Below are 14617 nucleotides of genomic sequence, written 5' to 3'. Positions count from 1 at the left end.
GACAGGGATATATATATATTATGTTAGTATGTAAACATGTGTCTTTGGGTATGTGTGTGGGTATGTTAGTGTGTGAACATGTGTAAGCGTGTAAACATGGATCTTTGGGTATGGGTGTCTGTTAGTGTGTCTGTATGTCGGTGAAAGTGTGTTAGTGTGTAAACATGTGTCTTCTGGTATATTAGTGCATGTGGGGGTATGATTGTATCTGGGTAGGTTAGAGCAGGGCTCGACAAATCCCAGGCGCCAGGTCGCCATGGCGACAGAGAATTTTGTCCTGGCGCCTAGGTTTTGTCAGCCTCTTACATCCAGAAGAAATTGTGGATGTAAGAGGCTGAGTCACCACACGGGGGCGCTGCTGCTACTGTCTGCCCAGAAGTCTGGGCAGACAGCCCAGCCACTCAGAGCCCGCCCCCGAGCCTGAGATCACTCCCACGGAGTGATCCTGTAGGCTGAAAACGCGGTTGCTGGAAAAGCAGCAATCGTGTTTTCAGCTGCCACAGGCAGCCTCAGGGAAGGGGTTTGTGTGTTGATTGGGTCCCCACACAAGTCTGGGGACCTCACCCAACACCCGCCAGCTGCCTGATCGCTCCATGGGAGCGACAGCGCAGCGTTAACCCCTTCAATTCCCGTTTTGGGGGCTTTGCTGCTGGTGGTCTGCCTGGAAGCTCAGACAGACCAGCAACAGCAAAAACGAGCCCCCACAAGCCCTTTGATGACTCCTGTAGGTATGGAAGCCTACAGCAGTCATCAAAGAGACTCCCTCTGCAATGGCTGGTCCATAGACCAGCAATTGAGTCCCAGCTGCCAGAGGCAGCTTCAGGGACAGGGGAGAGGGTTCTTCGGTCTCCACATGAGTGTGGAGACCAGCCCCAACACCCCCCGCTGCCTGATTGCTCCCTGAGAGCGACAGTGCAGCGTTAACCCCTTCAATGCCGCGATCGCGGCGTTTTAGGGGTTAACTCCCGTTTTGTAAGGGGCTCTGCTGCCGGTGGTCTGCCTGGAAGCCCAGGCAGACCAGCAACAGCAAAAAAACGAGCCCCCACAAGCCCTTTGATGATTCCTGTAGGCATAGAAGCCTACAGCAGTCATCATAGACTCCCCCCTGCAGTGGCTGGTCTATAGACCAGCAATTGCTTCCCAGCTGCCAGAGGCAGCTTCAGGGACAGGGTGAGAGGGTTCTTTGGTCTGCCATGAGTGTGGAGACCAGCCCCAACACCCCCCTGCTGCCTGATCACTCCATGAGAGCAACAGTGCAGCGTTAACCCCTTCAATGCCACAATTGTGTATGACACATTCGTGGCATTGCAGGGGTTAACATTTGTCCCCACAAGCTTTTGGGGACTAAATATCTGTCAATGCTGTGCTCCAATGGAACATCAGCATCGAAAGAGTTAAAAAAATGAAAAAAAATGTATTTAAAAAAAAAACAAACAGCACTGACCTGAAAGTCCAGGGTGCTTCCAGGTCAAATGCTGTGAGTTTAGTAAGTGGGCTGATGATGATCGGATCCCTCCTGACCAACTGTTAGTTTAAAAAAAATCCTGGCTCCTAACTTTTTTACCTGGCGCCTAGATTCACAACAAATTTGTCAAGCCCTGGGTTAGAGTGTGTGTGTGTATGAATGTGTTACTATGTGTGTGTGACAAAGTATGTCAGTGTGTGGGGATATTTTAGTGTGTGAACATGTCATGGGTATATTAGTATGTGCGTCTGGATATGTTATTTATTTTGTGTGAGGTTATGTTAATACGTGTATATGTGTCTACGGGTATGTTAGTACAGTCGTGTGAAAAAGAAAGTATGCCATCCTTGAAATCTATGGTTTTACATATCAGGACATAATAACAATCATCTGTTTCTTAGCAGGTCTGAAAATTATGTAAATATAACCTGAGATGAACATCAACATATAACATATTACACCTTGTAATTATTTATTAAACCGCAATAAAGCCAAGATGGAAAAGCAATGTGTGAAAAACTAAGTACATCCTTACTGCCTCTATTCAAATTAAGATGCCATATAGCAGGCAGGTGTTGTTGTAGACTTGTTACTCACCTGCCGCCACTGAGGAGATAGAGACTCCCTCCTCTCAGCCGCAACAGCAGCCGCCATGGAGGAGACTCCCCTCCTCCTCTCAGCCACAACAGCAGCTGCCATGGAGGAGAGGGAGACCCCCCTCCACCGCATGACTGCCGCCACAGCAGCTGCCAGGGAGAGGAGGGAGACCCTCCTCCACCACACGACTGCCGCCACAGAAGCCGCCAGGGAGACCCCCCTCCACCACACGACTACCGTCGCCACAGAGGAGAGGGAGTCTCCTCTCAGCTGCAACAGCAACCGCCACGGGGGAGAGGGAGACTCACACCCTCCCCTCCTCCTCCCTTCCACCAATGGGTTCTGCTGAAGAGCCGCGCGGGAGAGGGAGCCCCCCTTTCGTGCGGCAACCAGCTTCAGTGCTCGCGAACTTCCAAACTACAGGTCTTTAAAATGAAAGATTACGCCACACTCAAGATGGCTGGAAATCCTGATTCTTATTTAAACACCTCAGTCTGAAGGATCCTTGCCTTCTGATGGTCATCTATGTCTAGTGCTAGTCCTCAGAGTGCGTTTTCTCATATCAGTCCTTTTGTGTTTGACCTCAGCCTTGTTTTTCCACTACATTATTCCCTGGCATCCTGACCTTGGCGTGTTTACTCGTTTATCCTGTTTTCCGGCAACATGTCTCCTATCCAGCTGTGCGTGACAGGACTGAAGCAATGTTTTAAAGAAGAGTGGGCCAAAATTCCACCACAACAACGTGAGCGACTGTTTTTCACACATGGCTTCTCCATTTTGGCTTTATTTTTGTTGAATAAATCATGACACTGTGTAATATGTCATGTAGTGTTGTTCATCTGAGGTTGTATTTACCTATTTTTTACACCTGCTAAGGAATGATTGTTGAGATGATTGTTATTATTTCCTGATGATTGTTATTATTTCCTGATATGTAAAGTCATAGAATTCAAAGAGGCTGTAATTTATTTTTCACACAACTGTATGTGTGTGTCTGCGTATGTTAGTGTGTGAACACGTGTATTTGTCTGGTTGTATTAGTTTACGTACTTGGATATATTTGTGTGATACGATAAACAGGGCGAGCTAAATTTTGCCAAATATGTGTTGTTTCACAGTGGGCGGAGCTTTGGGGCAGCATGTGTGGTACATTTTCAAGTAAGTAATTGATAGCTGTGCTGCAAAGTGTACCTGGATTTGTTTTTTCAAATGGCAACTATGTAACTGTGATGGCCAGGTGTCCACATACCTTTGGTCATGTAGTCTGTGTGCCTATATATATATAATTTATTTTTAAAAGCAAGTAACCTAAAGCTTTAGTTAATGTAAGGGCCAATTTATTAAAACAAATCTATCTGGTTAGTCTTTATGTAATGTAATTGTCTCTATTCTGTGGTATTCCTTGAAACTTTATCCCCGCAGTAAATGTGTCTAATGAGCGTTTCTAAATATAAGGGCAAGGTGACCATGTGCATTCAATCAATCACTGGAGAAAAGAAAATCTCTATGACGTTGCTTTTGGCCAGACATTTCAATCATCATGATCATGCATAAAAGGCGATCCAAGAGAACAGAAATAGACAAGCTGTGTTACATAAACAGATGTAATCAAAACTGTGCTGTGGAAGTGTTCGTCAACAAGTAAACGATCCAGTAAATTGTGCATTTTGCATTCATCTGTAATATCTACAGTACTGCCGTAGTAGATTTCGCAATATTGACCATGGATCTGGATGCCAAGCCAACTGTTAACTTCACTGTCCTAAAGTGTAATGTGAAAGAGATGGATGTTTCTAAAAGGGAATCCTGCACATGGCTTTGGAATGACCTCACACTAGAGAGCAGACCAGAGGAAAGGTATATATTAGTAAACATTTAGATTACTTTTGTTAATTGTGTTTCTTACAATGCTCAAAAGGGGTATAAATTAGAGGAGTTAGGAGATTACATGTTATTTGCACCTCAGTCTGCTTGTTGAATGTATTCTTCAACACATTTTGGGATAACCCTTCAAGCAAACGAAAAGAGGTTGTGGTCGCATTAGTACAGCAGTATTATGATTGCCATGATGCTCAAATTAATGTTGAGCATTATATCTGCAAATACTACGCACGGGTGAGAAAATGGCAAGGTTAAAAAAAAAGGGATGATAAAACCATTATTGGATATATAAAAAAAAAATAGCCAAGGAATATAAGATTAAACACAAAGGGAGGTTTTTTTAACCTTTTCGTGGCACAGGGTTTTAGCCCCTAAGTGACAAGAGCTTTTTTTTTTTAAAACTATTTTTAGGATATCTTTGTCCACCCACACTTTTTCCATGATATATCGCTTTTTCAAGAACAGATATACCACTTTTTGTATGACTCAACAATGAAAAAAATAAAAACATTTGAGAGAAAAAAGCATTTTTGTTTTTTTCAATTTCTTCCACAAATTAGGCCCCACTGATAATAAAAAAATGATTTAGGTTCAACTTTATAAGAGATCAAATACTTCCTACATACTGCACTGTTTCTTTTTTTTTTTTTGTTCTTCAACTTTAAATTGTGGGCCAAAAACTAATATATGTTCTATAGATAGTGGGAGGGACAAAATGTTTTTGGGCACCTATATAATTTTGGGCTAATTTGTTACAAAATTCCATTTATTATCATCATTATTAGTTTTACTTTTTACATATTTTTTTGGTTTACTGGCGATCCTTTGCGCTCTTTAAAGACCTCAGGGATCTCTCTTGGAACTGGATGGTACCCTATATGATGTCATGGTGACCTCACTGGAGTCTGTTTAACTATTTAATTGAATCTTTTAACACTTTTTTCCCCTCTCTTTTCACATTGATCCCCAGTGCTAGTAATTACACAGTGATCAGCAAGCAGGGCTCACTTGGGAGCTCATCAGAGGTTTCAGGAGGGTCTGGATAGAGTGTGTAGCTTCTGACTGGACTGGATATGCATGGCTGCACACTATGATATGTAAAAATGCAACATACATAATTTATTTGGTGCCAGGGTCACTTTTCATCCCCAGTCCAGCCCTGCTTACAATAAAAAGTACCACATTACTGCATCCATCTTTATAAAAATTAGACGATGACAACATGATTGCTAGGACATATAAATTAAACTATAACCCACTTTAAGCCTGGTGGGTGTTTGCCAATCGCACATACAGAAACATTATGCACAGCATGCAAAGGCTTAATGTATTTCATTTAAGAAAGTAATCACCTAGATCGTAAGTTCCTTTCGGGAACAGGGCCCTTGATTCCTCTTGTATCTGTATGTCAATTGCTGTATTGTACTTGTCGTTATCTGTAACATTTTCTTCTTTGCATAGCGCTGCTGAATCTGTTGGCACTTTATAAATAAAGTATAATAATAACATTAATAATAATAATTGATGTGTCTGTATCTTTTTGATTTCACAACTTGCTGTTTTTGTTGAAGTGCTATTTTTGTTACTGTTTTTGAAAACCATTTTAGAAAAAAAAACTGGAAATAGCTTGAAAACTAATGCATTTATTTATTTTTTTGCAGACAAACTTTACTAGAATGTAACCGTGAAGCCAAAGAAACATTTGAAAAGAGAGAAGAAACCATTTTCATTATACAGAGATCGCCCCTGCAGACCATCAGAGTAGGAAGACTTGGAGGTGAAATAAGAGATTACCATCTGCCTTACAAGACTGTATTTCCAGTCCCTCTGTTTGTACCAAGCAGAGTCCAACCACTGCCTTCTGACGTACCTCCGACTACCTCGAGAATGGTTTCTAATGGCTTGTGCTCGGAGAAAACTGAAGTTATTGGGCTCATTGGTAATTTGCCTCAGGTTGTACAACCTACTAAGATGGCATTGAGGGTTTCCAGTTTCATTTCTCCACCACCAAGTTTACATGATACTACTAGGCATTAATATATTTTAGATAAATGACCGCCTGAAAAATAAGAACATTTTGGATTTTCAGCAAAATCCATTAGACCGTATGATTGCATGAAATTAAGAGTTTGTTTACTCCAATTAGTACTAATGAGCAAACAAAAATGTTTTTGTTTTAAAAAAGGCTTTATACCAGTTCTAACTTTCTATATGCTTGGAGGCAGAAACATTGCTATGCTATGCCTGTAATGATAAGAAAAAAGCCAAAACATCAGTAATATTACAGATGTATTTGGCCTTTTTTTCAAGGATCCAAAGCACATGGAAAGGTATTCACTGAATAATCCCTTGTAGTCTTGTTTATAGTTTAAATAAAAATAAGTATTAGAAACCCACATTTGTACATCATCCCTTTTCTCATGATCTGCATGATTATTTATTCTCTGCTATTGTTCAGTTGCTGACTTTATTGAAAATAATAAACTTTAGAAGTAAATGTTGACAGAGGAATAATACCATTTATTTTTTATATTTCAACATAATACAAGGTCATAAGAAGCATAAACTGTAGTAACTTTGGACACGGTTTTACTATCGGACAAGGTTACTATTACTATTGGACAAGGTTTTCTCAAAAATTGCATTTTGCCGTTTTTTTTTTCTGGCAAAAAAGCTACATTTCCTTTTTACCTAACATAGATGCTTCAACATGTTTTAACTTTTTAAGTTCCACTGCCAGCTCCCAGTATCTCAGATATACCCACATTAACTTGCCATTCTGACTCTTATTGGTGTTCATCAAGACAGCACAGTGTGTATCATGCTTAAATATATCATTCAAGCCATCCTGCACGTCCAACTCAACAGCAACAGGATCAGTAGCAGCTTTGATCAGCATTTTCTTTTCTAATTCTAGCCTCCTAGCTTTTGGTACCATCAAGCTGCAGTAAATGTTCTGTCTCTCTTTAAGGTCATCTTCAAATTCCCTCAACAAACTTTTAGCCTTAATCCGCCATTGTTCCTCTTTTCCAAGGTAGGACGAATACAAGGCTCCAGCGGTCCCTGACTGTTGCACCACTTGCATTTCCTGCATCAGTCGGACTTTCTCTTGCTCCATAAGTTTCCTTTCCTCCACAAGTTTCTGACTCTGGGAAACGAGAGCCCTGCGATAACTCAGAGTTCTGTTCTGCTCCTTCTCTAGTTCAATTTCCAAGTGTGCAACCGTACGGCGATTTTCTGAGATGATGTCCCGATATTTGGTTTCAAGATCTTTTTCTATGTTCGATACTTTCTGGGTATACTCCGTTTTTGCCTGAGTAATTTCTTTTTCAGATTCTTTTGACCAGATCCACCCTGAAGTTTAAAAAAAACAAAAACACACAAACATTGTCAGAATTGTTTAACCCCTTCACAACCAATTAACGTACCAGGTATATTGTGACAAGATGTCCCTATAGGACCAATGGAGTACCTGGTACGTCATAGGTTAAAAGCGATCTCACGCCAAAACGATAGCGTGGTCATCGGAGCAGTCAAATCATAGCAGATCCCCTAATCTTCTGTCCATGTGATTGTTTCTACAGCCAATCACATGCACTAATACATTCAGATGACAATTGCAAGCACTTATTTTTTTAACCTGACCCTAAGGGGTTACTTTTTCTAAATTTACTTTTTAGTTTATATTGTGGGGTGGATGTAAAAAAAAAAAACCCTTGAATAAATAAAAAATAATAATTTTTAAAGGACACAAAATCTGTTCTGGCCCTGTAGTGTAAAATAGCCTTGACCTTAACGGGCTAAAAGACACTTTTCTTCTAATGCAACTTAAACTCTGGTTCAGATTTTCTCAACTTCTGATTAAGCACTTTGCAAATAAAGACTTTTAGGAAATAGCAATGGAGTATTCGTTAACAACATCTTTACTGAGGGCTTTGCCAAAAAACTGATTCTTTTTCAGCTCCTCTTTCATTTTTCTAGCACCCAGACAAATTATATATTGAGTTTTCAAGCACAGATAGAGCTCTCCTTTGACAAATTTTTAGGCTGTATTGCCCAACATTAAGAACGAAAAATACATTAAAATAGTGAACATATTTGAACAATAAAACATTTTCTAATATTTAACCATGAAAATGGTCTCCAAACTAATTCTGTTGAACAAAATATCAATATATTAATGTGAAAAAAAAAAACCTGTTTTTCTAAACTTGAAATTTTGGGACTGTTTAGCAGCCTAGCTCAAAATATCAATCCAAAAGCATATATTTTTGGAGAGAAGCATAGGTTTTTGTATAGTTTTTTTTAAATGTACACTACAAGAGATGCTCATTTCACTGCACAACAGCACACAGAATAGGGCAATGAAAGCACACAGAAAATAAGAGGTTAAATGATAAGACAATATACAAACTCAGTTTAGATAAAGATACATTTTCACAATAATAGCCATTAATTCTTGTATGTCCGCAGGGGTCACAGTTTTTTTCATCATGCCAGCCAGCTGATCTGTTGGCACATTTTTTTTTTTTACCGTTTTATTTATTTTAGCTTTACTCAGTCTCTGGCCGATCAGCATAACTAAGCGGAGCATTGCGTTCATTCAGAACACGATAAATCCATTCGTAACGGAAGTCTCACGTGACGATGTAAGACTTCCGGCACTGTAAATGGTTAATAGGGGTTCCTGAAAAAATAATTATTTTATTACTTTTACAATTATTTTTTTTGCCTTTACTGTTGCTGCTCAATTTACACAAATGGACCATTCCATTTATTTAGAAGGTGATGCATCCATTTATAATTCCTTCGTGTGGTCATAAGTGGCGGTTCTTGGGGAGTATACTGCTGCTTTCTTCATGATGTTCCATGTTTTTTTCATGATGGCATTGAAAATCATGAATCTTGAATGTCCCAAGGACAGGGGAAGCCAAATGTCCCCATTGAGCACTTGTGAACCCCCCTCCCCCCACTGGCACACATATTTACACTGACACACAATTATACATTCATGCCAACACATATAACACACACATTTATGTTCACACACAAACCTAAACAATTCATGCTAAAACACACTTCCTTCTCATACACATGAACATATACACACTCATACATACACTCTCACTCATACATACTCCCTCCCTCCCTCTCTCTGGCAGCCTCAGCTTTGCCACAGGGGTGTTTATTCTCCTGGGGTGTTTCTAGGATCTACAATTTCCTATAAAAACATGCGTAGTAAAACTCACGAAATGCAGCAAGCCCCAGCATTGGCACCAACAGGGCATAATTCCATTTACTTCCATCTCCACCGTCATCATTTGGACGGATATTCCAGTTGGGTGGATTATTTAAATTATTCATCAGTCCGTACCTATAATAAAGAAAAAAAATATTGGATGTGGCAACAATTTTACGACTAAGATAAAAACAAAAGAAAAACAACAATAATCCTATGAGCATGCACGCTCCGTGCATTAAATATATAGGATAATATGATACAAATTTGCTTTATTTTCCTAAGTTACGCGAGCATAACTATATTGTCTTTTAATGAATGTTGTAATTATTTTTTTTATCCCACTGACATAGGGACAGGTGTGTGACAGCAGTTATTCTCCTAGTTTGAACTATAATACATTGGGGATTACGTATAGAAAATGACCACTTGGAAAGTGGTTTTACCACCATCGAAGCCAATGAAATATTTTTACTGATTTGATTATCCTCTTATTTGCTAATATGATAATACCATGTTTAACCCCTTGACTGCTAACGACGGCATGGTGCCGTCGCTAGCAGTCCCAGTCAGGTGCTAACGACGGCACCATGCCGTCGCTAGCACTCTCCTACCTTGATGGGGGTCTGTGGACCCCCATCACCACCTACCCCGGCGATCTGCCCCTCATTTTGAAGGGCATCACTGGGACCACCCGATCCGGCCGGTAATGACGCGATGACGTCACCGTGCAACTTTATTGAAAACTGACAATTGTCAGTTTTCACGGTATGGGGGCATGCTGCTTAGATGCCTGTATCTCAGGCATCTGAGCAGCTACAGACCCCCAACATATACCGTTGGAAAGGTAATCGCCTCACCTTTCTCACGGTATAATGCTTGTAAAAAGAGAATAAAAAATATTATGTTAAAAAAATAAAAATGTACAAAAAAGTAAAAAAAATGATTTGGGGGTCTCTAAAGGCAGATAAATAAAGATCAAAATTGCCTAGAGACCCCCAAATTAAATTATCTAAACATAAACTGGTTTAACTTTAAAAAAAAAAAAAAGTTTAAGTATTCTAGCTAAATGATCACTGTGGTAGCCAATGTTACCACAGTGATCATACAGCTATAAAAAGTCACATTCCCTTTTTAAAAATGGCCGATACTAAATTTTAACCCCATGATCCCTTTGATCATGGGGTTAAATTTAGCCAATGGTAGAGGAAGGCAATTTTTGAAATCCAGATGAACTGCAAAAATCAGCCGTATAGCCTGTAGTACGTAAGTTAACCATGTCATCCCTGGAGCCCCTTGCATTTTTACTGCAAAACTTATTTTTGCTGTAAAAGTGATTTTTTTCTCCCTTTACGATCATCTCTTTGGGATTGTAAGGGGAAAGAATGGTGTGTGTGCTTCTGCGAGTGAATGTATGGTTTGTGCTTCTGCGAGTGAATGGAGATATGAAAAGCGTGTGAATGGTCAGTAATTAGGGTTGAAGCCTTGACGTGGCATTACTGCTCACGTAAGAAGTTAAATTATGGCACAAAAAGTACATATTTTCAAAAACTACACCCCTCGGCGCATCAAATGAGGGGCTGCGTGTGTTTCTAGGACAAACCTGGAGTGCGCAAGACACAAATGAACATGTCGCTATGGTTAGAAAAAACATATTTTCTAGCCAAAGCGACATATTCCATCATTATCTGTGAACTTAACTTTTGTCCTAGAAATACATGTAACCCCTCATTTGAAAAGCTCCAAGGGGTGTAGTTTCTTGAAATGTGTACTTTATGTACCCTAATTTAACTTCCCAGATGTCTAGACCACCTTAACTTCAGATATGGCAGATTGGAGAATCTTGTTAAAAAATTGTCTTAAAACATTTAGGCGTGATGCCTGCAATTAGACAGCTCTAGACAGCTGGGAAGTTAAGTTATGGTACATAAAGTATATATTTTCAGAAACTACACCCCTTGGCGCATCAAATGAGGGGCTGCGTGTGTTTCTAGGACAAACCTGGAGTGCGGAAGACATAAATGAACTTGTCGCTTTTAATTTTATTTATTTATTTTTTTATTTGTGTGATATTCACTTATTTGTTGTGCACGTCAGTTTTGTGATACAAATACAAATAAGACCTCATTTGCTGCAGATGGGGGTGTAGTTTCTAAAAATATATAGTTTTGTTGGCATATTTTAACATCCCGGGCAGCTAGAGCTGTTTAATTGACGCAGCCATGCATTAAATTTAAAGATGAATTTTGTGATAGTCTAATAAATGTAACTTTTAGCAATAAAATATTAGAAAAACACAGTCTACTGTTCTCAATGTCTGTTTATTTTAGACCGGTTACCTACTACAAATATTTAGCAACACAGGTTTTGATATTAGAGTTTAGAAAAATAACATTACGAACTAGTTTTTATTGAGTTGGAAGTGAAAAATTACACCTTTTTCCCATTTTTGGTTGTATTTTGCAAACCTAATGAGACATACACATATAAAAATGGTATATTTGGAATCTGCTGGGTGTGCTGAAAAAAAACAATAGATGGTTTGTATAGTTTATTCCCAAGAAATTTACTTGAAACACGTTTAAACGTGAGATGCACCAAAATGCCGAAAACTAGCTTAGCACCAGGTTGTGAAATGGCTTAGCAGCCAAGTGGTTAAACTCTGCACTAAGATCATTTTATTCAAAAACCTTTAAAGTAATTTGGTCACTAAATTGAAACCATGCTCATTGTATTGGGCTATAAATTCACTAAACTATTTGTTGCATTCGCATTTCCAGTGGCTTACATCTGCTACTAGAGGGCCCATATTGTAGGGCTGGCAACACTTACATGGGGAAAAGACCTAACAAGTAGCCCAGTAATAAACAAGCCTCAAAACAATAATTAGGTTTAATGCTCACTATCTGGTCTATTCAACATTCACTTTCTAAAGTCTATGTTTCTAGAAGTTCTATGGAGCTGTAATGATGACCTTCCTAAAAGTTACCTCATAATTGCCCTGTGTATTAGCAAGTATCCCCATGAGAAGCAGCACTTATTTCTTATCGTATGATAGGCATCTCACTCATTTGAACAGTTTCGATATACTCTCTAAAGTTCATTTATTGTATTGATCTCTCCAACGTTAACGGTTTGTGTCCTTTACATAGTGGATTTAAATGGAATATGAGGAAGCGGATGTAAATTGCATTTTTATACAGATGTATTTTCCACCCCAAACTCAAAAGACTTTTTTTGGACACAGCAACTTACCTAAAGATGTCCCTTTTCGTTGGAGAATGGTGTGAAAGTTGAACTTTGTAAACAACTGCATTTGGGAGTTTCTAAATAAAAAAAGATTTACGTTTATTAAAGAACATCACAGGTGTAGGAAACAGTAGCATCCAAATGCATGCCCGCACACACTCAGTGCCAGCCAGTTCCAGCTGTGGTTTGTCCAAGACGTCCAACAAGACGGCACAGACGGGCAGCAAGTGCACCGTGTGATGATAATAGAAGTGCTTTCCCGCATTTTCACCAGGTTAAGAATTTTTTATTTATTTTTACAGGGAATTAATCCATATTACATCCTTACAAAGTACTTTTATATGTATTCTTCATTGGTTGGGCTGTAGGGCACATTAGACTTTCTCTTTAAAGGCCAACCATAAAAATAACACACATCATGGATGGTTCTCTTACCACAGATGGGACAGCTCCACTGCTATATCCATAGTCTGCTACCTACATTTCTTAGTATATTATATACAACACTTACAATCAGGTTCACATTTCATCTCTACAAACACAGTTAATGTTGAACTATCCTGTCAGTAGCGGTTCTTTACCCTAATGTCAAACCGCAGTGGATTAGGGAACCTAGACATGAGAGATATATGACCTATAAACCATTTAAGTTTTAAGTCAGATAAACGGACTTTAATTAGTGCCATTAAATGCACCTAATCCGCTGGTGTGCTTGGTGCAGTAGCACATGGGGAAAGGTGACATAGCTTAGGACATGTTGAACTAACTTCACTACCTCTTCTAAGACGGCAAGAACTAACCATACTGTTCATTTAATATACCATCCCCTGTGGTCTCTCTTCTACGTGAAGCTAAATGGCTCTTAGTGTCACATTGTGCCGGGTTGCTCTTAATTGGTTCAGCTATCCTTTGAAAATGGTGGCGCGAGGAATAGGAACATTCACTTGGAAACCTCATCAATACCTTGGAGGGGAGCATAGTAATGTTTCTACAGTTCCCATGATGGGATCAAGCTCCTACTTACTAGTTACAATCCGTGATATCTACCAAACGTCCAACATGAAAGGTTATAATTGGAAAATTCCTTTTTGCGTCACTTGCTACTTCTAAAGTAAATCCTCACAACAGTGCTGAACCTAAAATTCTTCATTTCTACTGGCTTAAAGGGTTGAAAGAGGAGAACAGGTTTCTTGATGCTGGAAAGGCTGCATGACAATTATGTTCAAAACAACCGTGGTGGTCTCAGGAACACCTTCTTGTTGGAGGAATCTGCTACGGATGGTCCTTAACAATAAATAGTAATATTATTACTAGCGAATAAGCTCTAGCAATAGCTCTGTCTGTATGAGACAGCACACTTAGATCACCTTGTCCAGGTGTCAAAAAATATTAGGTGTTGTCTAGGTGTTATGTAACCATAAGGCCCCAGTGTCCGATGATCATCATTCAGGTCAGGCTATACTTTACAGTCACGTTTTAATTTTGTTAAATGATGCTAAAAGCCCTGAAGGTGACAATTCACTTTTGAGTCATTTAGCTTTCTGAGAGTTGCCATATGGAGTGGTTGCATATTTATATTAACTACGGACCAGTAAAAAACAACAACAACAACAACAACAACAACAACAAAAAACAAACACATGACCTATTCTGTAACGACCGGTGTGGCTATTACTGTTAAACATGTACCGGTGGAACTCGGTCCTGTGAGGAACTTTAAGCGCGCATTCTAACACTGGAGCGCCCACACTCACCAACCCGCTGCCTTCCCAGCCAGCAGCTACCTGTTAGCGGTAACCACGCCCACTCACCTCTGGCTGAGGCAGAACGAACCACTGATAAAGAGGTGTGACACCTCTGCCATAAAAGGAACGCGAATCCCCAGAAACGGCTTCTAGCCTTTACAAGTCTCGAATACTTATTAGTGAAACAAGTCTGTTTTCCACACTGACGACCAGCATTAGTTATACGCCACCATAAATTGACACAGTAAAAACGTTATACCTCCCCCAGTGTCGTTTATCGGTCGCCCAGGGGGCGGTGCCTACCAAAAAAAAAAAGTCATCACTATAATTATCAATGATTAAATTAACGGCAGGAGCTATGCGTTATTTTTATTATAATCATACAGCTGGTGGGTCACGTGGCCTTCACGATTTTGAGTTTTCTGTTATAACATTTCGCTT

The 14617-nt window shown here is 39.6% G+C and overlaps 2 protein-coding genes across 6 annotated transcripts; one reads left to right on the top strand and one right to left on the bottom strand.

Annotated features, from left to right (window-relative positions):
* Positions 1-3635: 3635 nt before the first annotated feature.
* LOC128496925 (telethonin-like) lies at positions 3636-6442 on the top strand. Its single transcript, XM_053466760.1, has 2 exons — positions 3636-3919; positions 5605-6442. Exons 1-2 carry the CDS (start codon positions 3786-3788, stop codon positions 5978-5980), a joined length of 510 nt encoding a protein of 169 aa, XP_053322735.1. The 5' UTR covers positions 3636-3785; the 3' UTR covers positions 5981-6442.
* A 15-nt stretch (positions 6443-6457) lies between these two features.
* On the bottom strand, positions 6458-14592 carry CCDC127 (coiled-coil domain containing 127). Of its 5 annotated transcripts, none has more exons than XM_053466755.1 (4): positions 14436-14592; positions 12438-12508; positions 9193-9317; positions 6458-7297 (listed from the first exon to the last, which is right to left on the bottom strand). In XM_053466755.1, exons 3-4 carry the CDS (start codon positions 9305-9307, stop codon positions 6618-6620), a joined length of 795 nt encoding a protein of 264 aa, XP_053322730.1. In that variant the 5' UTR covers positions 9308-9317; positions 12438-12508; positions 14436-14592; the 3' UTR covers positions 6458-6617. The 5 variants fall into 5 exon arrangements, with proteins under 5 accessions (XP_053322730.1, XP_053322729.1, XP_053322728.1 ...); XM_053466754.1 differs by lacking the exon at positions 14436-14592 and adding an exon at positions 14243-14409; XM_053466753.1 differs by lacking the exon at positions 14436-14592 and adding an exon at positions 14186-14246.
* Between the last annotated feature and the right edge of the window lie 25 nt (positions 14593-14617).

This window comes from Spea bombifrons, chromosome 5 (genome assembly GCF_027358695.1).
Source record: "Spea bombifrons isolate aSpeBom1 chromosome 5, aSpeBom1.2.pri, whole genome shotgun sequence".
Taxonomy (NCBI): Eukaryota; Metazoa; Chordata; class Amphibia; order Anura; family Pelobatidae; genus Spea; species Spea bombifrons.
This window is presented reverse-complemented; position numbering and strand designations above follow the sequence as displayed.

What these genes read in the sequence shown, in the direction of transcription:
- CCDC127 (XM_053466755.1), bottom strand. Translation starts at nt 9,307, where the DNA reads ATGAATAATTTAAATAATCCACCCAACTGGAATATCCGTCCAAATGAT. An exon ending in GCTGGGGCTTGCTGCATTTC is followed by an intron (nt 7,298 to 9,192) that starts GTGAGTTTTACT and finishes TTTAAACTTCAG; the next exon opens with GGTGGATCTGGTCAAAAGAA.
- LOC128496925 (XM_053466760.1), top strand. Translation starts at nt 3,786, where the DNA reads ATGGATCTGGATGCCAAGCCAACTGTTAACTTCACTGTCCTAAAGTGT. An exon ending in GAGAGCAGACCAGAGGAAAG is followed by an intron (nt 3,920 to 5,604) that starts GTATATATTAGT and finishes ATTTTTTTGCAG; the next exon opens with ACAAACTTTACTAGAATGTA.